Source organism: Ambystoma mexicanum, chromosome 6q (genome assembly GCF_040938575.1).
Source record: "Ambystoma mexicanum isolate Mex_15411 chromosome 6q, UKY_AmexF1_1, whole genome shotgun sequence".
NCBI lineage: Eukaryota > Metazoa > Chordata > Amphibia > Caudata > Ambystomatidae > Ambystoma > Ambystoma mexicanum.
The window spans coordinates 997,246,196-997,269,740 of NC_090937.1; the positions used below are offsets into that span (position 1 = coordinate 997,246,196).

The 23,545-nt window shown below is 45.3% G+C and overlaps 1 protein-coding gene across 3 annotated transcripts in view; it reads left to right on the top strand.

Moving 5' to 3' along the window:
* The window catches only part of FAM149A (family with sequence similarity 149 member A), a 331,701-nt gene that overhangs the window by 79,323 nt on the left and 228,833 nt on the right, over nt 1–23,545 (top strand). For all 3 annotated transcript variants that reach the window (XM_069631543.1, XM_069631542.1, XM_069631541.1), the window contains exon 2: nt 18,167–18,277. In XM_069631543.1, coding sequence (XP_069487644.1) covers nt 18,167–18,277 — 111 coding nt within the window. The remainder of the gene's footprint in view (nt 1–18,166; nt 18,278–23,545) is intronic.

Genomic DNA, 23,545 nt, shown 5'->3' on the forward strand with positions numbered 1-23,545 from the left:
GATCCAGAAGAATGAATGAGAGATCAACTAGTATATCTGGGGGGGCCTCTCGCTGCTAGAATTAGTTCAGAAGCTGAAGTTGAAACTGACGCTTCATCTCGACAAACGAGTCTGAAGAAGAAGGTTGACTGCTGTCTTCCTTCGCGGAAATCTGAAAGCTGCCGTGACGTCGAGACTCATCCAAGAAAGGACCTGGTTAGGTGCCCTCTTCCTGTGCTCTGAGGGACCATCGAGCAATGCTAACCTTTGCCGAAGCTCCCTGGAAGTCAGACCCTCGACAGGCTGCCGACCGGAGATGGGGACCGCTGAGGACAAGGAAGATAAGCACCGGACATTCCGTCCACCGTTATTGACCGGGGTTTGCAGGTTTGCTATAACAGCTGGAGGCCCATCGAAGCTGTGTTGCCCAGAAGAGGGGACCGCTTGATGCCGTGCCACCAACGACTGGAGCCGCAACGCTCCTTTGCCTAAGACTTTTGATTCACGGACACGCTTGTCCGCCCGCCTTATCCCGCCGGAGAAGGCCAGGCTGTCAGCGCGCCGAGAGCATCCGCCGGTGGGTTTCCCGCCACCCAAACACCGTAGAGACGCTGGACGACTTGATGCCCTTACTGGGCCACAGTTCTTCACAAACTCTTTGCGGTCCTGAACTATCGACATCGAGGTGCCCCGCACGCCTCTTCCTTGCAGGACATCTGCGCTCCGTTGTCAACGAGCACCGCTGGGAGCGAAGCTGCCGCCTCGACGCCGAGTTCACTTTCTTCGAGGGTTCTCGACGATCCGTGGCTCCTGCTTTAAAGGGAGCCACTCAAGAAGGATCCGTTGATGACCCGTCATAGAACTCTGCTACTCTAGGTACATTGGAGTGGTAGAAACATTGTAGAAGGAAATAAGACTCATTGAACAATTTATGGACTGGGCTTGTGGTATATCTTTATTTTACAGGTTGTCCAGGTGGGGGGGATCTCCACACAGAACTGTGTCTAACGGTAGAGGCCAGTATTCTGCCAGTTGTTCTAACCAACTGCTTTCCCTCCTATATCCATTGTTGGTGACCTTTATTAAGTGATTTGTGTGACATTCGACCAGAGTATAGTTGATGCACTTTAATGAGATCTGATAATAATTGTGGTACCACTTAAAACTGTATATTTTTGCCATTGTAGATGTACTGAGCACAAAGTGAGTTATTGTGATTGTGTATATAAAGTATATGAACTTTAATTATATAAAGACTGTGTTTTAACTTATACAGTGTGTGAACATTCGTATGTGGGTGCTTGGGGAATACACTGTACTTAAGAACCAGCCTGCATCACCTCATGAGAAGCTAGGCCTTGATTGCTCGTCCATTGCTACCAACAATAGATAATCTTGGCTGGAGTCCTCTGTGCCTCTCCTCTACCATACAGAGAGCAGGAGTACAGACACCCCCCTCCAGTCTTTTCAAACACGTATGATCCTTTCCGAAAGGAAATCCCAACAAACATGCCTAGGTTCAGAATTGGCTGACTGACGTGAAGCTCCATGGATATTCCTCAACGCACACTAAGTGGAAAATCTCTCTGCTTTACTAATGATTGTGACCTTTCCTTCAAAACACACATCGCCAAGAAGACCCAAGTCGCATGCTACCAGGTTCCACTCTTACACAAAATCAAGCCTTTCATCCCTTCAACAAGTTTCAGGACAGTTGTTCAAGCCCTGGTCAATGCCCACCTTGATGGTGCTAATGCCACCTACCCATCCTAGATGCCATCTTGGCACCTCTGAAAGCTGTCCAGCATGCTGCAGCACGTCTCTGCGGGAATACGAAAATGTGACCCCCGCCCCCCATCCTCGAGGAACTTCACTGGCTACCCCTTCAGGCATGCATCATGGTCAAGACAGCCTGCAACACCTACAAAGCCCTCACAACTAAACCACTGATCTACTTGGCCGAGAAACTCGCCATCTCTGGTGGCCAGTGTACCACCACAAGCCATGACATTGTCACACTGGAAACAACTGCAAGAGGTAACAAGTGACCAATGCAGATAAGACTGACCCTCTCTATCCTACACTTCAGGATGCTCTTGAAGACCCTATTCTTGAAAGAACATCTTGGTAGTCACTGATCACTCCACTAAACATTATGTCTCCCCATCAAGAGCCCTACATACATACGTACATACATAGATACCTAGATAGATGAATCTTAAATGAAGACCATGGTTTTCAAGTGGTGTTGCCAACAGTGAGCAAAGAAACAAACATCTTTGTGCTTTGCAATATATCTCTGCTCACTGTTATATATTAGAAACAATCCTATAGACAGATAAACCATATTTTGAAATATTTAGGGACAGGACATTTTGACCGGGTTAGGCACAGTGAGCTTAAACAAATTACCCAGGATCAGTTTGGTTATCCTTGACCTCAAGCCCAGGGACCTCATCTCTCCATCCCAAAATTCTCTCCACCGGCTCCCGGTTAGTGCAAGGATCTAATTCAAGACCCTCTACATCATCCACAAGGCTTTCTGAGGCCTGGGACCATGCTACATCCAACTTTCTCTCCCTGACTACCTCCCTGCTAGAGTGCTTCAGTCCTCTAGCTCTAACTCTCTGAAGGTCCGACGTTTCTCCAAGCAGAGAGTGGGGTAGATCTCTTTCCTCGACAGGAGCCTCCCTCTGGAATGTCCTCCCACCCCTCTCAGACTTGAACCGGATATCCTTACATTCAAGAAACTTTTCAAGACCTTCCTTTTCTCTTCCTCCTTCCCTCTCCCCCTTCCTTGTTAACTCCCCCTGCTGCTGCGACTGGCTTTCTGGTCCCTTCTGGTAAGCCATCTTCTTTTATAAACATAGAAATATGTTACATATTTCCATGTTTATAAAAGATGGTTTGCATAGTACACAAACCATAGTAAGGTATGCATATAAATATATAAATGCTTACATTTATATATTTATTTGCATGTCTTACTATGGCTTGTGTACTTCAAGATGGCTTGAAAAGTACACAAACTATAGTAAGGTACGCACACAAATATATAGCATTTATATATTTGTGCGCGTACCTTATGGTTTGCATACTTTTCAAGCCATCTTTTTTAAATATTTAAATATTTCTGTGCTTATAAAAGATGGCTTCAAAAGTACACAATTCAATCCATCTTTTATAAAGCTTTGCCAACGGACAAAGTTCGAGGCGTCTTTGTCCATTGGCAAAGCTTTATAAAAGATTGCTTGAATTGTGTCCAAGCCACCTTTTATGAACACAGCAATAAGGCACTGAGTCCCCAGGTTCGCCAAGGGGTTAAAGGCGCATCAGTGACCCGGGGAGAGGGAAACAAAAGAACACTAACTTCCTCTAGTGACACTAACTTCCTCTGGTGACCCCTTGCGCGAAGTGTCATCAGAGGAATTTACAGTGACTGAGAGAAGTGCCAGCCAGCCTGACTTAATGTCAGGCGCAACTCCCGTTGCGGCTGCGGCGGGATGATGTGTCCCGCTGTGGTGCGGTAGCACTGGGGGGCCCCGACAGGGCCCCTGCTCAGCCCCACTTTTTGGAGACGGCTGGGGCCTGGCCTTGAGTGGCCCCGACCCACTTAAAGCACTGCTGACATGATACACATCTTTAAAATCGACCAAACTCATACTGATGGCCAATGACTTACTCCTAGTATTCAGCGCCACAACAGTGTGTCGATTGCAGAGGCAAACCCTGCAAATCCCATGTAACATAAAATGACATATGTTCAACCATTGTATTGCTAATTTAATTTATAGCACACTCTATTGCTTTCTGCAACTTGTGCCTTTGCTAATGAAAAGGGAACAGAGATACTGAAAAGGAGAACAGCGGCCTTGGGCAAAGGACATTAGGGACATTCACACAAAGCGTGACAAGGAATGCAATTCAGAAGAACAATTCCTATGTAACTAATTCTGTTAGAGGTCAGCTGAACAATCCTAGCAAGTCATAATAGGAGTAAACACATTTTAATTGGACCGACTTTCACGAATGTTGAAGTGATTTTGGTTGTGGGACTTGGGGAACAGCACGCAGGCTTGACAATATGGACAGCGTACAGGCTCGACAATGTGGACAGCGTACAGGCTCATTAATGACACACGACTCAGAGGACAGAGGTGTGGTGCTGCTCATAGGCTCAAGAATGGCGAGTGGGGCTTGACTCAGAGTCAGGAGTGGGGCAGTGGTCACAGGCTTGGGACTGGGGAACCTGATAAGCACAGGAATGGTGGGCAGCTCACAGACTCAAAGACTCAAGCGTGGGGCACCACTTAGTGGCTTTGGAATAGGGGCATTCAACATTGGGCATAGCTCACAGGCTCCACAATGAGGGACAGCTGGCAGTCCCAGAGTTTAGAGCAAGGCAGAGGGGTTCTATGTGATTTATCAAAAATAAATAATCGACGGAGAATTCATCAAATTCTTTTTTTTAACTGTTCGATTTTGCCACAGTTATATGGGGGGAGACCTCCCGCAGTACCCCCAATCCCTGTACATTTTTCATTCACCTAAACGCACCCCCACATATATTTGGGGCAAAAGCTGCTAAAACAATTTGACGAATTCTCCTTCGATGAATTCCACTGTGGCAAAAACTGCTGTTGCGCGCAGAGGCCCAGGAATCAGTGGCAATTGCCTAGTTCAGGAATCGTCTGCAACTCACAGGCCCAGGAGTAGGGCACATATCATATGCCTAATATTAGGGCACAGCTCTCGGGCTCAAGAGAGGGTCAAAAATAAGAGTAAGCTCACCTGCTCCGTAATGGGTGCCGCTCAGAGGCTCGGGGACAGGAACAACTAACAGACTCAGTAATTTGTGGCAGTTGCCAGATTCAGGAATGGAGTGCAGCCCAAACGCCAAGAAATGGGGTGCAGCTCATAGGCCTGAGAATTGGGTGCAGCTTTCTGGCCCAGAAATGTGATGCATCTCACAGCCTCAGGAATGAGGCGCAGATCACAGACTCAGTAATGGGGTGTAGCTCATATAGTCAGAAATTGGGAATGCCCCCAGGCCTATGTCTGGGAGGGCGATGGGAATTTAGTAGAATAGAGAGCGAACAGGCTCAAGCTGCGGGACAGCAATTCCAGGCGGTGGGGTGACTGCTTCTCGCAAGTGAGCACCATTAACACACGAGAGGACAACTGCTACAGGCAAGAGGAACAGAGTCTCTGGCTGTCTCCAAGGAGAGGAAAGCTGGCTTCATTTTCGGAAGTGGGAAGCAATTCCGCGATGGCTAGAAGGGCAATCATCAGAATGGGTCTGTGAAAAATAGGAAGAGTTGCGAGAGAGTGATTTAGTGGGTATTCAGTAGTTCCTGAACTTTTTCACAGGATGTTGTTTGAGGTTGTTTGGGATGGTGTACCCATCCAATCAACCTTCATCACTCTCGCTCCTACTTCACTCTTCCTGTACCGTGCTCCTTTGCTCTCTTGAATTATTCCACCCACTGGTAGCCAGGGGACTTGAAGAAGGCAATGTCCTATTTTATCGCCTATGGCGTTCTTATACCTGTAGCATCAAAAGAGAGTCTGTCGTGGCCTCTGCTTGTACACTCCCCTGCGTTTCTGACTTGCTCTTCTTATGGCTGCATGCTGACGAGTTGGGCTCGCTGAATGTCTCTCAAGTGGGTGCATTTATTATGGAATGCGTTGGTGTGCTATGGTTTCACCCTTTTCTTTTCGTAGAGAGAGACTAATGGCTTGTCTGGGGTAGCGTCATGGGCCTGTTTGCCACCCCAATCCTCCGTGCATGTCGGATTGGAGTTGGTAAAACACCACTTGACGCCAAGATAGAGTTTCAATGCCAGGTGCCAGGTGCAGGGTTTTGGCAGAGAACTCGCATAAGGTGGCAAAGGGTTTCTACCTTCCTAACCACGCCAGTCTTTATGTTGCACGTGTGTTGACTGGGTCAAAGACAGCCAGTCCAATATGAATACAATTGCCCATTATTACCAATGCGGTCCCCAATGGCACCCTAAACGGACAAAATAATTGTAATTTCACTTTATGACTCGCTCTGAATAGGTCAATCTGTTCCTTTAACAAATTGCTCGTATATTGAGGTACATGTTAAACATTTCTGTAATGTGATACTTTCAAATGTATATAATAGATAATCCAAAATATGAACTACTACGTTTTCCGTAGTAAAGTCGACACTTTCCTTAATGGGTTTTTTTCTTTTTCCCTCGTTATATTGTTTTTATTTGTTCTAAAAAAACAGACCTGTTTGCCTGATATAGATGTACCTACACTGGGTTCTATAGAGACTTCAATACTTTCTACTGTTTCTGTTTGTAAATTTCGATCATGAGATTCAGTGCTAGAAATTTCAGAGGATATGTTATCCTTTGAATCATCTTGTTTTGCTTTTGGGAATTGTTTTTGGAATGCTGGATTACCATTTTGTCGATAATATTCCTGCCATGTGTATATAATATATAGTTTATAATCTGGAATGTCCCTACGACATTTTCAAATTCTTTTCTAGCTTTTTAAGGAAAACTGTTCATTCATTTTGTTGATGAAATTGCTGATTTATAATTGATGAAATAATTGATTCACATATCGGATGAATTTTCTGACAATTCATTTTCTGTAAAAACGTACTTAATTTATATTACATCTGAAATTAATTGGAAACTATATGATTTTTGTGAATTGTATTAAATGATTTAAAAAAAATATTTCATGAATTGTTTGGACAGCTAGTCTCTTTAGCGTGCACTGTCTGCATTACCAGTAATGGGCAATTATTTTCATATTTGATAGGTCCAGGTAGTCAAGGGCCTGACCCATGAGCACCCAAAATTCTTTTTGAATAAAAAAAAATACATTTACGACGACAGAACTATATTGGTAAAAAGACTACAGTACAATAACAGTGTATCCCCCTGAATTGTTTTTGTCAAAGACAGCCAGTGTCAAGGTATTGAGGTGGGTAGTTGCTGGTACAATAACCAAAGTAAAACAGGCCCCCCTTCTTCATAGCTGACCCATGGGGGTGGACACCTCTGCGTGGGAGATGTTTCTAATGGATGTATTCCTCTCATTGTTTCTTCATCTTTGATATCTATACCCTTGCGCAGGTGCTCTTCAGAAACGTTTCCGCTGCCAGGGGTCACAGCTCAGCTCGATGTCAGCTCTGTCCAATTACTCTACGTGCCCGAGCCAGATAGGACTTTGGGGGTAGTTTATATTGAGGCAATGCACCCATGACTTCAATACCTTTTTTCTGCACATTATACTGGTTTCAGGAACATTGCTTCATTTTCAACGTTTTTCCTATTTCTTTTGACATTATGCCGAATCCATCAATTTCATGGGGATTTTAACTGTGTGCCGCCACAACAGGGGTCGAGGTGCCCGTAGAGGAGGCTTGTCAGCATCTCAGCAGGTTCGGTGTGACGCCCCAACAAATCATACTTCCACCACCCCTCCCTTGTGGGAGGCAGAATCTCTCAGTGCACCAAGGAAAGGATACTTAGCACATCCAATGCCTGGGCCTTACAAATCATCCACCAGGGATACTGTCTACCTTTTGCTCATTGCCCTGTAGACCACCCACTGGACTGCCGGTAATTGCCTCCAGACGTCCTCCTCCTGGAGAAGGTTCATCATCTTTTGGCAACAGGGGCTATACATTCGTTACCCTGATCGGAACAAGGCAAGAGCTGGTATGCAACTTATTTCTTGGTGCTGAAGAAGGAAGGGGCCCTACATACCATCTTAGATTTAAGGCTCTTTAACCTGTATGTATCCAAGTTCAAAATGGTCACCCAAGCCTAGATTCTTCAGGCCTTAGACCTACAGGATCAACTGTGGGGACTGCCACTACCAATTTAATGTCCTGCCGTTCGGTCTTTCTTTGGCACACAGGGTTTTCTTCAAGCTACTGGCAGTGGTAGTTGCTTGCCTCAGAAGGAAGGGCATCCATGTCTTTCCCTAGCTGGACGATTGGCTCGTCTGAGCTCATTTCCTAGATGAGGCGGCAGCACATTTGTAACAGACATGCAGCCTGTTTCCCAGCTGGGATTCTCCCTGAACATCGGGAAGTCTCCCATTTCCCTATCCCATTCCCGCTGGTTCCTCAGGCAGCCTTGGACACTCACCTTAGCAAATTTACAATTTCCCGGCAGAGAATCGAGTAGCAAACATCTCCAAGATGGTTCATTATTCCAATCGCAGACAAAAAGTTCTGGCCTCTACTTTTATGAGCTTGCAGTGTCTTATGGCCTCCTGCATTGTTGTAATGTCAGAGGCTCGGTTACGCATGCAGTCACTACAATGGCTTCTCAGTTGTCAGTGGTCTCAGTTACAGGGACACACGTCCGATCTTCTTCAGGTCTCGACAAAAATGTTCAGAGAAATTGAATGATGGTCACAGAGAGACAACCTACTGAAATTGGCATTATTTCAAGAACCATGGCACAACTGACCCTAGTCATGGCTGCATCCCTAAAATAGGGCACTCAACTACAAGACCTGATGGTGAGTGACCTGCGGTCACTGTCAGAATACAAAGAACACATCCATTTTCTGCATTTTATTGGGACAAGACTGTGCTGGTCCTGAAGGACAACACAGTCGCCATGCACTACCTCAGCAAACTTGATGGTGTTGGCTCCTTGCCTCTGTGCAGAAAAAGCAATGTGACTGTGGTTCTGGACTCTGGAGATCAGTGTGTCTCTGACGGCAGCTCATCTGGCCGGCAGGGAGAACCTGATTGTGGGTGCCTTGAGTAAACATACTTTGACCTCTGAGAACTCTGTCAAGACGTTCTGGAGAAGGTGTACTACCACTGGTGGACTCATTAGGTGGGTGGACCTCTTTGCTTCCAGTGTGAACAGGAAGTGTACGTAGTTTTGGTATAGGACATTTCCATGCCCATGACCTCGGCAGGATGCTTTGGGCCTCATTATGACCCAGGTGGTAACCATGGGGCTAGTAGCGCCATGGTTGCCGCGGTATTTTACCAACTCCACCATGGTGAATGAAGGAATTACCGCCCCATTCCAAGGTTGGCGGGGTGGTAATTCCCCATTCACCATTGGCCCTTCCCGATTCCCATTTTTGCCCCCATAGGGCTCAATGGGAATGGGGAAGGCGGTAATTACGGTACCGCAAACTGCGGTACCTTAATTACCTCAAAAGTCCCTTTGCGGGTTCCTTCCTTAACGGCTGGTAATACCAGCCGTTAAGGTTGGGACCCGCAAAGGACCTTGTAATTAGGCGGTAAGGGTTTAACAGCGCCAACACCTTTTACGGCGCCCTTAACCCCTTACTGCCTGGGTCGTAATGAGGCCCCTTGTTGGTCAAGTGGGACTTCGACCTGCTCTATGCATTACCACTGATCCTCGTCATACCGCTGGTTCTCAGGAGGCATTGCCTGTTCGAGTCGATGATGATCTTGATCGTTCGGACTGGGACCAGAGAATGTGGTGTCCAAAGTTGCTAGACATGGCCATCTGGCCTCCCTGGCACCTGTTGCAGAGTGTAGACCTCCTCTCCCAAACTATGGGTCGAATCCTTCATCCGAACCTCAACACCTTAAACTTTCAAGCTTTGCTGCTGAAAGTTTGAGGTATAAGGAGTGGGATTTGTCAGAGGACATCCTGGACGTGCTCCCCTCTGTCATCCAACAAATCTTTGTATGCCTGTACATTGTGTACATTTTTGACTTTGTGCCGGGAGAGGTATCTAGACCCGTTTACATGCTCCACATCCTCTGTTCTGGATTTTCTGCTTTCTTTGGTCCGAATGGGACTGCTGATTGGCACTGTGAAGGAGTATCTTGCTGCCAATTCAGTTTTCAAAAGGACCCCGGAGCAGGGCTCTTTTTTCACAATCCCCACGGTCATGCAATGCTGCAGGGTGTATTTAATCAGTTTCCTCCATGCCAGTTTGTTGTTCAGGCATGGGACTTAAATTCAGTGTTAACATTTCTTATAGGTGCTCCGTTTCAACCCCTCAATTTTTGTTTGTTAAGATTATTCACCCTTGCAGTGATTTTCCTGGTCACCATCACTTCCGCTTAACAGGTGAATGAGCTCCAGGCATTGTCATTTAAATCTCGCTGCTTGGGTTTCTGCAAGGAAAAGGTGACCTGGAGAGGGATGCCATCCTTCCTTCCAAAAGTGGTCTCTGATTTCCACTACTCTCTTAAGATCCATCTTCTTGTCTTATTTCCTCTGCCTCTTTCCCCTTCCAAGGCAGAGGAATGATTTCATCACCTGGACCTGGTCCATAACTTCTAATTGTTGCTGCTGCCTGTCCTGGCAAGGCTGTGACCAAACAGACCTCGCAAAGGTGGATCCTCCTTTGCATCTCGGAATGCTATGGCCTGACTGGTAAGGCTGTTCCTTAGGGTCTCAGAGCACATTCCACCAGAGAACTGGCTGCCACATCATCTCTGCAACATGCAGATCCGGTTCTGGACATTTGCCAGGCAACTACATGGGCTCCTTTGCACACGGTTGCTAAGCATTACTGCTTGGATTCTGTTCAGTCTGGTCAGGATGCTCTTTTTGACAGAGTTTTCTGGTGTAGGTAGTGTCCCTACACTCCTCCCACCTGCAGATCTACATACTTCTATGGGAGTCAATCAAAAATGAGGAATCCGTAGGAGGGAGGAATCCATTAGAAGAACAAATTACTTACCTCTCGGTAACATTCTTTCTGACATATGTTCCTACCACAGAGTCCTCATCGACTTCCCTACTGCCCATTTTGGCGGATAGTTAGTACACCTTGGTTCTGCGTCCCTCAGCATCAGAGTGATAGGAAAAAAGGGTGGAACTGAGGTCATGGTGCACAGCGCCTCAATATATACTGTCCCCCCCATCATATTTGCCATGTAGCACGTGGCAGCGTCAGGTGTAGCTGAAGCAGAGCCACGATGTGCACTTTGGGATTGGGGTTGTTTTACCGTGGCGGAAAGGTCCGCGACGGAAATGACCGAATGAGAAATGTACGATATACATAAATGTTCATACATTTCTCATGCGGACATTCGTTGTAAAACAACCCCAAAACCTATCCCCTGCCCACACCCCTACCCCAGCCCACACCCTCAACACACCCTCACCCCCCTACTTACCTTTCACCTCGAAGCGCTGTCTCCCTGTGACGCTGGTTCCCTTTCACTTCCGTGATCGGGAACCGGCGCCGCAGGGTCCTTTGTGCGGTGTGTTGCAGGGGATGCCCCTGCAGCCTTTTTAAAATGTATTATTTTTTTGGGTCAGCTGCAGGGGTGTCCCCCGCAACCCCCGCTCACTGTACTGTATAACCCCGCAGCCTTTGTTTTTCTTTTTTTTAGCTACCCCACCAAACCATACAGACCACAAAAGATTTGAACATTTTGTAGTTCGAACATTTGGTGGTATGTATTGTAGGCCTTTTGGTGGGGTAGGTAAATTGGATTTGGTCACTTCGGCCAATTTCGCACCCTGGCAGTGGTAACGTTTCTGAAGAGCAGCTGCTCTGGGAGATAGATATCCAAGATGAGAAATCCTTGGGATGAACATTAATCAAATAGAACATTAACGAGATGAAAGTCATTGTTCTACAGCAGAAACATAGTAAGGATTATATGAATGAACAGCATCCAGCTGTGAATCAGGCAGACCTCAGGAGCTGTCCTTCCAGACACTCTTCTTAAGCCCCTGGGCCAATGACTACTGTGAGGAGCTCTGCACCACCAAATATCATGCACCCAATTTCCTGCCGCCGTAACCGGCATTTCCACCTATCAGATCCAGATGTAGAAACTGGGACCACAGAGGGGTGAATACACCTTTGGTGACACCTTCTACACTATTCCTGCTCACAGACATTTTCTGAGGTTGTTCCTAAATTAATGTATTATCTTTAATGTATATGGTCCGATCTGTTAAAGCACTGCGTTGCTCCATGGGGTAGATCTCCCTTCCCAAAAAACTCTGAATGACATAATCAATTCTGAAAGATTTTGGTAATGTTTGTATAACATTTGCATCTTTTCATTTGTCTTGCCATTAAATATTAATGGCCAAGCGATAGGGTACTCCTAGCAAGGGATTGCCCAGCTCAGTGGTCTGCAACATTTGTTTTTCCAGATGTTTGGGACTACTACTCCATCAGCCTTAGCCATCATAGTTATTGGTGAGGGATCATGGGAGACATACTCCAAAACATTTGAAGAGCCACAGGTTGCAAAGTCAGAGGGTCCCGAAGCAAAGTCAAGTGCCCTGATAGCCCACGTCAATTCCTATGTCAGAGAGCCCTCTCTATCACTGAGTATTCCTATTATGAATTGGGTCCTTCCTGTGGTTTCTGCCTCAAAAAGTGACTGGTTCACAGCAGTGTCCAGGGAAGTTCCCGTTTTCTCTCTGGAGCCAGCTGTAATAGTTGAGTTAGTGTGAGAAGACAGAGATGCGAGAGGTAGGAATGTGAAAGTTGATAAGAGTGTAGTCTGCTGACAGTACAGGAGGAGTTGCCAGCAGTAGACCACGCTCCCAGACCTGCTTCCCTCCTACTCGAATCATCATAGTTCTTCGATCCATTAATCTTCACTCCTATTCAGGAATGTTTCAGGTACAATGAAATGATGTGCCACTGGATAGTGCATGTTGCTTTTCTTCTTGGTACCAGTATATGAGTCTTGTTTCCCCAAAATAAATATGGTTATTTCAAACTGTATGCAACTGTTCTCTTTTCAGATTCCTACTCTTGATCTATAAATCCATACATTCTCTTTTCCCCCACCTTGATGACGACGTGGGCTATTTTGAATAGATATATTTATTAGAGAGTGGGAGGTAGTAACTGTCTTTCTTGACAACATTATTGCACTGAAAGCAATTTAAGAATGAGAAATGCCACAAAAGAGGAAACCAGCGTCATCATGAAGCCAACCAACAAAGGCAGATTGATTAAAATGCAGGCTTGCTCTGAATGCCATTCACAAGTAGTGCGTCCTTCTGCTAATGACGAAGGCTATTACAAATGACTGCTAAGCATCAGGCAAGCGACTGAGGGCATTCCAAAAATACTCCTAATAAGTAGCTAAATTGGCCAACGCGTTCCTATTTTCTCTCCTAAAGCAAATCGCTGGTCCCAATATTTGATACTGCCCCTAGTATTCAAGAGACCCTGGTCCAACCACAGGTGGGGCCCATTATAGCAGCTATTGTTTCCTTTGGCCAATCGCACTCTGTGACACATTTCGAAATCCGCTTGTGACCAATCACTGTACCTATGATAAAGCCACTTAAAACTCCATCTGAACTGAATTAAATCATAGCATCAGTTGTTTCCCAAACTGGAAGGACATGTTGGTAATGTAACCTGTACAGACGCTCAACAGCTACCTCCCCCATGAGGATGGTGCATCTGTGGTAAAATCATTTCTTACAATACAATTTATGATTTCTAAATAGTTCCTCATTCAATCTCTGTACTTGAATTTACTTAAGTTCTTCAGGTTTGTACATGATTACTTTTACAACTTGCAGGTCCTGGCGTATGGTGCAATGTGGCTTCATCAAAAGCCCGCGTTTTTATGTCAAGCTTTGAAAAGCAACACCTACTGAATTGTCCAAATATCGAGACTTGGCTCAGATCAATTGACAATGTTTTATGCTTTTTTCTAGTACTTAGACTCGGTCATGTGAACTGGCTCTCCGATCAGAATTTCCATATCCCACAGCAAAAACGTTGTTAGCGCCCATAATGTTTCAATATAAAAACAATTCAAAACAGTGAGTACTGGGGTGTACAGCAAGCCTAACACCAGTACCCCCAGCTTACTTTACCATCCAGCAAGTTTGAAACACAGTCTTCTCCATTCACAATTCTGATGTGTTACATATTTTAGCACTGATGCTTCCCATTAATGAGAAGACCTTGATAATAAGGAATTGGATTTTACTCCTCAGATCTTTAATGATACCCTTATTTCTACAAACAGAAACATGGCTTTAAGAAAAAGAAAACAGAGAGCAATCTTGCAGCAATGAGGAACAGATTGACGTTTGCAACTACCTTTGTGATAGCATCTCAGCACATACACACTTATATTCCTAAGTAATAAGAACTAACACATCATTCTTTCAGATTTGATTTGAAGCAAATCTCGTATCAAAATATACACCAACTTCATATCCTCCCTCCTTCCCACCCATGCAATTTCTCTGTGACCCTACAGGTTCTTCTCCCCCCACTGAAAAAAGTGCACTCTATCCTCCTCTCTTAAAGCTTACGAATTTGCCACCTACTTCTCCTCCAAATCCCTAAAATATGTGACACCATGACCACTCTCTTATCTCTATCCCCACCTTCCTTCGCTCCACCTCTTGTCACCCTCACGTCATCCTCACTATACCTATGTGAATCGATTCTATGCTCCATTGACACTTGCACAACTCAAACGATTAAAGAGCTTGCATCTCTCACCTTCTCTTACCTCTCCTATTCCTTTAATCTGTTCCTCCTCACAGGCATATTCCCAGCCTGCATCAAGATATCCACCACAATCTCTGTAAAGAAGAACCCACTACCTAACAATAACTTTTTCTTCAGACCTGACTGTCACCTGCCCCACCACTCCCCAGTCCTTGAGAGTTGATCCTCAACCACATTGAGAATCACTCACTCTCTGACTCCCTGCACCACGTTTGAGGAGTAAACATTCCACTGAAACTGTTCTTAACCATGTCTCCAACATTCCCACCACTGCTCACCATTCTCACCTCTCTTCTATCCTTATTCTACATGACCTCTTTGCAGCCTTTGACACTGCAGATCTGCCCCGCCCCCAAACGAGTCCCTCTCCTCCCTAGGTTTCAAGAACACTGCACCTGAATGGGTAGCCTCTTACCTTTATGACCTCTTTGTCGCCTATGACCTCTTTGTCGCCATCTCTTTGAACTCCATCACCGCCTGCTTCACAGGCTCACACCCCTCCCTGTCAGAGTGCCCCAAAGATCAGTCCTAGACCCACTCATTTTCACTCGCTACACCTCCTTCCTGTTTAAGCTTATCTCTACCTTTGGCATCCACTACCACCTCTTTGCTGATGACATACAGAACCTTTCTCCTTTCCCTCCTTAACCCCTTCTAACTTGGAACACATCACTAATTGCCTAACAGTTACCCACCATTGTACGGCTTTAAGCAACCTGATGCTAAACTCTTTTAAGACTGAAGTCTTATGCCTCTTTGCCTCCAATGTTGACTCGTCTCCCCATCTTCCTCTCTCCTGATGTCCTCAATCTCAGCTAAAGCTTTAAAACTTGGTGTCCTCTTTGAAAGTAACCTAAGACTCCAACAGTTCACTATGACAACTGCAACTGCTGCCAGAATTAACATTCTCAAAATAAATAAAATCTTCCCTCTCCTCACACATTACTCAGGCAAAACATTGATCTCTACCCTGGTCAACTCTATTCCTTTGTCTCTCCCTCAACTCCTTCTCTCCCCTAAACAAGGTTCCCAAATTCTTTAATCGCCCCTCTACAAACATTTACATTCCTCCCCTATCTCCACAAACAGCCGCCACGTGGTATGGCCATCCATGCCTTGCCTAACCACTCTCTTTTTAAATGCCTCCTCTTGTCTATAAACCCATACCTTCTCTTGCCCTCGCTCCCACCTTCCTGCTGCCTCTCTGTCTACTCTCCCACTCGTAACCTGCAATCCTTCTCTCTCCTCAGCCTTTTCATGCTCTGCCCCACATGCCTCCTCATGGTTCCACTCCTCCTCTTTACTTTGCTATCTCCAATTGAATGCCCTCCCCTTTGGACATTAAATCCAGACCATGTGTGGAAGTGTTGGGGCCGAGACTTCATTTTCACATAGCGAAGGAGGGTGCGTTTCCCCCTCCCATTCCCTCACGGCCCCAAACTGACCCCACCCGTCAGTTCTATAGAGTGCCACATTCACACGTACCAAATGTAAATATTTGCATTGACCAATTTCTTTGCATTACACCTTACAGTTTATCTTATTTATGTCTGTCAATAGTCTCTGTCCCTGGACTATGTCCCACGACGCCTCTCGCTCATCAAATGGGTTACTTTCATTCAAATATCCAGTTGCTATTGTATAGACATCCTACCTTGAAAAGACCTCTGCTATCCTTATTACGTCCACTGTTTTCGAAAAGACTTACATGACATCCCCTATGTTAAATACATACAAATACAACAGAAAGTTACTTAAAAATTGGAACTCAGGCTGGACACAATTGTCTCTTGTGTATCCCTTGATTAAAGGCAACCCATTTAGCAGCTGTTTGACTGCAAAGGTTTCCATGTGGTACCTCATAACATGGAATACTGACTCTAATGCGTTTGATGAACCACTAGATCAGAGCTTGGCAACCTTTGGCTCTGCAGATTTTTTTAACTAAAATTTCCATCAGCCCCAGACAGCATAGTCAATATTGTGGGCTTTTGGCAGTGGTAGTCCAAAACATCGGGGCGTGTCATGGGTTGCAGGTTACTGCACTAGATTAAGGAAACGATACTGAGGTGACCAAATGATACACGATTTTGGAAACTAACAGTACTCTGTTGCCTGTTTATGATTCCAAGGCATTGAAGCAAAACCAAAGTGCAATAGAAGTGGCGAAACAGATACATCATTGACATGCACAAAGGCAATGGGGGTAAAGAAATTGAGACTTTGAACCAATGTGGATGGAATGGCGACCCAGGTTTGAGTAACACATCATAGCCTGGCTTGTCATGAAGTGCTGTGAACCATTTTCTTTTATGCTTTTCCCCTTTACTTCTCACTTTACTCTTGGTCTTCAACAATGTTGGGTGATTGACTTGTGCTGCTTCACAGAGATGGCTGCATATTTATTATGTTCAAGGAAAGTGCTTTATGTACTTGGCCTGCAAAAGGCCAAGAGTCACACAACTTTCTTTGTATAAAGTCCAGGTGCGACCCATTGCTATGCCTTCACCAGAGACAAATGCTGGTTGGTTTAGGAACCAGTGAAGAACTGACGAAGATGTCTTCAGCCTTAGTGGGATTTGCAAATAACAGAGGTGCAGTTTCATGGCAATCGCTGTGTGGTGCACATATTCAGAGGTATAACCTGCATGGTCATGACTCATGCCGTGGCGATCTTCATTTGGATGATTCAGTTTGCGCCATTGATTTAGTGCGCAGCAGAAAGGTCCTACCTCAACACGAGAGATGTGATGCATCATCCATGTTCTGTGGACATATTGCTCTCACATGAGAACATGTGTGATTACTGGGTGATCATTTAAGCAGCTGGTATCTTCACAACCTACTCTCCAGTGTGATTTTACTTTTGTATTACCTTTATGTTGCCTATCCGGGACATTCCAAGATATCTTGGTATCTAGATCAAGTTATTTCTCCATTGCCCATGCCAGCTAAAGGGGCCACTTACCCCAGGCCTTGAAACTTGGGTACCTCGCACTTGATTTAACCATGCACCCTTCTTTTCTAGTCACTTGATTAGATTATTGAATTTGTCTCCTTAGGATATAAATTGCCTTGGCAGCATGATTCATTTGCAGAGCTTTCCTTAACGAGTGTTTACATGATGTAATGACATGTATTGTGCACGGCGTGTCAAAAAATCCAAATAACAAGTAATCAAGTCTGTCTTTGACAGTTCTCTCGAAAGGAATCAGCTTGCAGGTTGTCTGAGGGAAGAACAGCTTCATGAATTCCAGGAAGAATTAAAACACTTATTTAAATGTTGCTTTTATGTCTGAACCCAATGCTCGTGTAAAATAATTGGGCACATGTTTTTGTAAATCAGTGTGGAGATTTTAAATCTATATTGTGAACCACAGAAGAGACAATGGTAATGGACTGGTAAGATGTCCGTAAAAGCCACGTCTTTAAAATCTGAGATTGGGAAGACTGTGTGTGTATATAGGGGACATTGTGGGCATTTATGATGCCTACGTGTGCACAAGAACAGTATATCAGAATATATGAACTCCGTGTCTACCCCTTGCCACATCCACGAAGGGTGGTGGTCCCCTACCAGTGGGAGCTGGATGTTTCTGAAATCAATCGATCTCACATGTTCGCTGTTTCATGCATGATGAGGTGCAATGCATACTGTTTTGTGCATGAATGATGTTTCATGGTGTTCTGTTCCATTGCTTTTCAGAAAGGGGTTGTCAAGAGGGTCTGCCGGACACATATTTGCAGCAAAAGATGGGGGCTCTCTTCCGGTGCATTTTACGAGGCACGTACAGGATGCCATCCACAATTATACCAGGTATGGAATCATGGAATACCTAATCATTATTGAGGGCTTTCGTCTATATTTGTCGCTGTCGCCATGGAAATGAGGTTTGATGCATTCTTACATTTTACAGAACGTCACGCATGTTTCTTAACTGTTAAGGCGACTGCCTGTGATTTGCAAGGATTTTGTGAGATTCGCATGTATCATGTGTGAGGAGTAAGTTGCTCTCCCTGTAATGGAACTTTATTTCCTACACAGTTATCTTCAAGCGTTTATTGGGAGCAGGGAGATGAAAGCAAATGGGAAAATGCGCCACGGTACCCAAAAGATGTGTCACAGATGCTAAGGGTAAAAAAAGATTTCGTACTGGCACGACCAGTTCTGATTACCCCAGACTAATGGGACTGAGAGATCAGAGGAGGGGAAAACATCTGGGGAAGCATCAGAATGGTTAAATAAAAGCCAACATTTTCCCAAGACTATTCTTTACAGGGTAGAATATGAATGTATTTTTTTTCTACTTAAGCCCAGAGTGTTGTCTTTGGCTTTGGGATTTTCTTGACTAAACTTTTCAGCACCTTCATAGACTAGGAGGGCCTCCTCCCAGCTTCCCGAGCATGCGGCTGTTAAATGGAATTGTGGAGCTGCAGATACCCCTTTCCCTCAGTTGATATAGTCTCTTCTGGGAGTACCTGGCAGTTTTATTCCTAGCTCGACTGTCCTCTCAGGGAATCCACTTTCAAAATAAATTTCTTTGGTATCCTGTTAGTACGAAATGTGGGTCGATGCGCCGCTTGCTGTGCCAGAGTTCCCCAGTGGTGCAAAATTAGTTAAACATCACGTGGCATACTTCTAACACCACTTGCTCCCAGTGCCAGTTCAGTTTACCACACACGTTTACCACACTCTTCTCCAAGGAGCCTACAAGACCTTTAGCAGCAGCAGGTGCCATAAAACCAGGAAGGGGTTTAGAGTGACCGAATACTGCACTCCAATGTGTCCAGTGTTCCTACCTCTACTGATTCCCTTACAACGAGAGCTTACTCCTAGGTCATCTCTAGGCCTAAGGACAAGAGTCTTATGTATGTACTCACATATGTATGAATGGAATTTATAAGGCTGAACAAACCTAATTGCGAAGCAGCAGAGCGCTGTATACAGGGAATGAACCCTCGGAGTTAGAAGTAAGAGTATGGGGGTAGCAGAGTAGCTCAGAGGGATAGGTGAGCAGGCAAGGCTGTAGGCATCAGCGGGGGAGATTCACTGGCCCAATCAGTGATTGGGGAATGGTTCTTTGGAGAGTAGGATTCCCTGGTCCTTCCTGAAGTGTAGGATGAAAGGAGACGTTCTTATCTACCTTGGTAACTTATTCCAAAGACAGGGTGTACAGGAGGAGCATGCCTGTTTCTTGTTTTATTCCTATTGCAGTTCTTTGTTTCAAGGCTGGTTTAATTGTGATGCACTTGTCTGTGGAAATGGTGACATTCTCAGCCAGGTAGAGTGGTGTTTTGGGTGTGACCGCTTTATGAATGATGCAGGCTATCTTTCACATGATGCATGCTTGAAGGGGTTGCCAGTCACCTCCTTCAGGATAGGGGTGATGTGGTTGAACTTTCTTAGGCCTGTGATGAGGCAAGCTGAAGCATGCTGGATGGCTTTCAGAGGGGCCAAGGTGGCATCTGGATCTTCTGTGTGTAGGGTGTTGCCACCTCCAGGTAGACTGTGACCACTGCTTGGACAACTGTTGGGAAACTCGAGGAAAATATTAAAGACTTGACTTTGGGGAGAAATGCAAGCTGTTACAGTCTTCTTGGCAATGTGTGTTGTGAATGAGTGGTCAGAGCCAAGGGAGCTTGCACTAGGTGAGAGTTGAGGTGTGAATCTGTTGAGCTTCACGTCAGTCAGCCAATTCTGACTGATAGGATTTGCTAGGAGAATTAATTCTGTCTTTGCTCGGGTTAGATTCAGGTAGGCGTTAGACCTCAAGGGTCGGATGAGGGACAAACAGTGGTTAAGTCAGTGGATGTTGTTGATGCAGTAAAGCTGCATGTCATCTATGTATAGGTGTATCTTGACGTTGGTGGAGAGTTCCCCAGAGATTCCACATAGAGGTTGAAGATGACAGGAGACAGCATGGAGCTTTGTGGAACTGTGCATGTTACTAGAAGATGCTGCAATCTGTTGTGGGTCATCTGGGCAAAGTGGTCTCTGTTGGTAAGGTACTAAGCAAGTAACTGCAAGACTGCTGCGTTGAAGCTCATGCACATGCTGAGGATTCTGTGGAGGTCCTCATGATAAATTGTATTGAAAATGGCAGAGAAGGTGATTAGGACACGCATGCAGGGGTCTCTGCTGTCCTGGATTTGCAGAGCATCATTGATAATTTGGATTGTGGCGGTCGCTGTACCAGATTAATAGTACTGTAGGAGATTGTGCTGAGTGAACCTTTCATGCAAATAGATGGCAACCATCTTCTCAATCTCTTTGCCAAGGAAGGGATGGAGTGATACTTTGCTTGGTCTTCCGTGTGAAGTCTGGGTTTCTTTAGCAGTAAAGTATCTGTACCATTTTCAGTGCATCTGGAAGGTGCATTGTGTAAAGGATGCATTGACGATGTTTAGAAGTAATGTGAGTGCTCCACCCGTGGTGACTCCCACAATGGAGTAGAAAAGGTGGTCTTCTTTGAAGCTGATGGGTTTGAGGGCTGGAAGAGTGTTAGTCAAGAGTTCTGGAGTAATTGTGCTGAATTAGGTACATCATAATATGTTGCAGGCTGTTATGGGTGGGATGTATGTGGTGTGTTTTGAGCTGTCAGCATGTTGTCTTATCTTTTCTATCTTATCTGTGAGATACTTTCGTAATTGTAGTTGTATAGTAGTCTGCTTGGGCTTTGATGATGAATGTCCTGCTTGCTGAACTGATGGTTCTGTGCGTGATGAGGTCTTCTAGGTGGCATGATTTTTCCAGCACTGTGTATGTGGAGCTTGCTGTCAATTAGTTCCTGTGTGTAAAAAGGTATGTTTGTCTATTTGAAGTTTCAGTAGTACATGGGTGTTGGTGGTCTCAATTAGGGTGTGGTTGAGTGTGTTGATCTGAGCATTGACATTCTCTTAGTGGTTGGACATGCAGGCCAAGGTGATGAGATTTCCTTGCAGTGCATACATGGGGGAAGTCCTTGAAAGAGTGGTGGGGTGTTTTGGTTGGCTTCATTGGAGTAGAAGAGTGTGGTGGGAGCAGGATGGGTATGGCTGCATGGGATATCCAGTCCAAATATAGGGGGTATGACCTACCATGGCTGAGGAGGTGGTGAATACCAAATTGTGTGTGTTACCATTGTTGTGCATTTGGTCTGTGATGGGCTGCTTGATATCCATGGTGTCGAGTAGTTCAAGCAGGGTCTCAATGGTTTATTTGGTGGTGTGGCTCCCGGGCAGGTTGAGGTCTCTGAGGGCAATGTGAATTTGGTTGTTGATGGATGCTGTTGTGATAAGGACTGTGATTTCATCAGGAAAGGCCTTGTTGGTTTGCAGTGGTTGACAAATCAGGTAAAAGGTAGCTGCCTGAGCATCTGTGAGTGGGAAGTACCAACTGGAGAGTTACATGAATGCAGTTGTGGTGTTCTGCTTGTGGGTGAATGTCCATGAGGTCTTGTGAAAAAGAGAGTCCTCCGCCAGCCTTGCCTTTGCAGTCCTTGTGTTGCATGCTGTTGCCTAGAGAGTTGAGTATATCGAGAATGTGTGTGGAGGTGGGGTTGAGCCATGTCGCTGTGATAAAGTGTGTGACTAGGCTGTGAGTGATGGTAAGCTTAGCGATGTGGAGTGAGCATTGATGAGTATGAAGCTTTATATGTGTTTTGCGGATGGAGTGTGGGTGGTGATGAGTGGGATGTGGATGAGGTTCTGTTAGTTGGACGTGTGTTGGAGTGGGGTGTGGACTGGGTATTTGCTTGTGTGGGTAAAGGTTGAGATGGGAATGGGTGGGTAAGGTGTGAGGCACATGCTGCTGGCTTAACTGATATGTGTGGAGCAGGTGTTCAGATTGTTTCAAGGCCAAAACAGGAATTCCTCATGGCTTTGTCTTCCCTTTACTTCAGATGCCTGGGCGAATGATGTCCTGCAATGTAGGAGTTAGAAGGGAAAGAAAGGTGTGAGGCAGGCAAACATAGTCCCAAACTGAGCACCAACCATTTAGCAATGATTAGCAGCTAGGTACATCAAAGGTCACATGACCTGGATCCACTTTCACCTACTGACCAACTGCAAAAGAGCGTGGAAGACAGCTGAAAAGGGAAGGAAAGAGGCAGGGCAGACAAAAAGAATGCCAAAAGACCTCATTCCAGCGCTTGTTTTTTCAAGTATTTATTAGAGGCAGGGTATCATTTTCAAACAGAAACAGTTATAGGGGGGTGAAGACAGTCCCTGAGTAAGGTATCTTTGCAATATGCGTTAGTAGACTGATTGAGGTACTCCATATGATGATGGGATACTCTAGAAACACAGGCCAAGTTCCAGTATTTATAAAAAAAAATGATAATTTCCACTGAATAGTCATGAGAGGCATTATCAGGAGAAATGGGTTGGGAGGTGAGATGAAATAAGAAGAGAGTGATTTGGGGGCACTCCCTCGCTTGAAAGCAAGTGTAGCCTGGCCCTAGACTTGAACAGTTCTACTGATGAAATGGCTTTGATTGCTGGGGTAGAGCTTTCTAATGAAGTGGGCATGTAGAATGTTGGAGTGATAGTGAGAGGAAACACAGTGGGGGATGGGGAAGACCAAGATTTGTGCAGTAACTGGTATGCTAACCATTAGAGTAGAAGTTAGAGGTTTTGTGAGATGCGGGCTGATCTTTCTAATGTTGATGAATTTGAGCTTTGTGAGCTGTGGGCTTTTGTGGCAGTGACCATGAGTAACTGCCAGGGTTTTACATAGCTACCAAAGGGCACCGCAAGGTTGCTATCCAGAGGGAGTGAGTCAAGAAGTTCATGGCAATGGGGATTGAAGCGAGTAGAGTGGGGTTAGCATTGTAGGCTGGGAGAAGGGCCTCCATCTTTGAGGAGTTAAGCAGGAGGCAGCGTAGAGCCATCCTATGATGGATTACCTTTAGACAATTGGTTATAAGTTCATAGATAGCAGGGATGAAAGGGGGAAGGAGAAAATGATCGGATCGTCATAAGCATAGAGGTGATCATCAACTCATTGTAATTGTTAGGATGTAGGAGCACAGACCTACCTTCGAGAAGCAACAAAGTGCTTTACAATCATAGGTGGAAGAACATGGTGAGGGGAGCAGAGGAACAA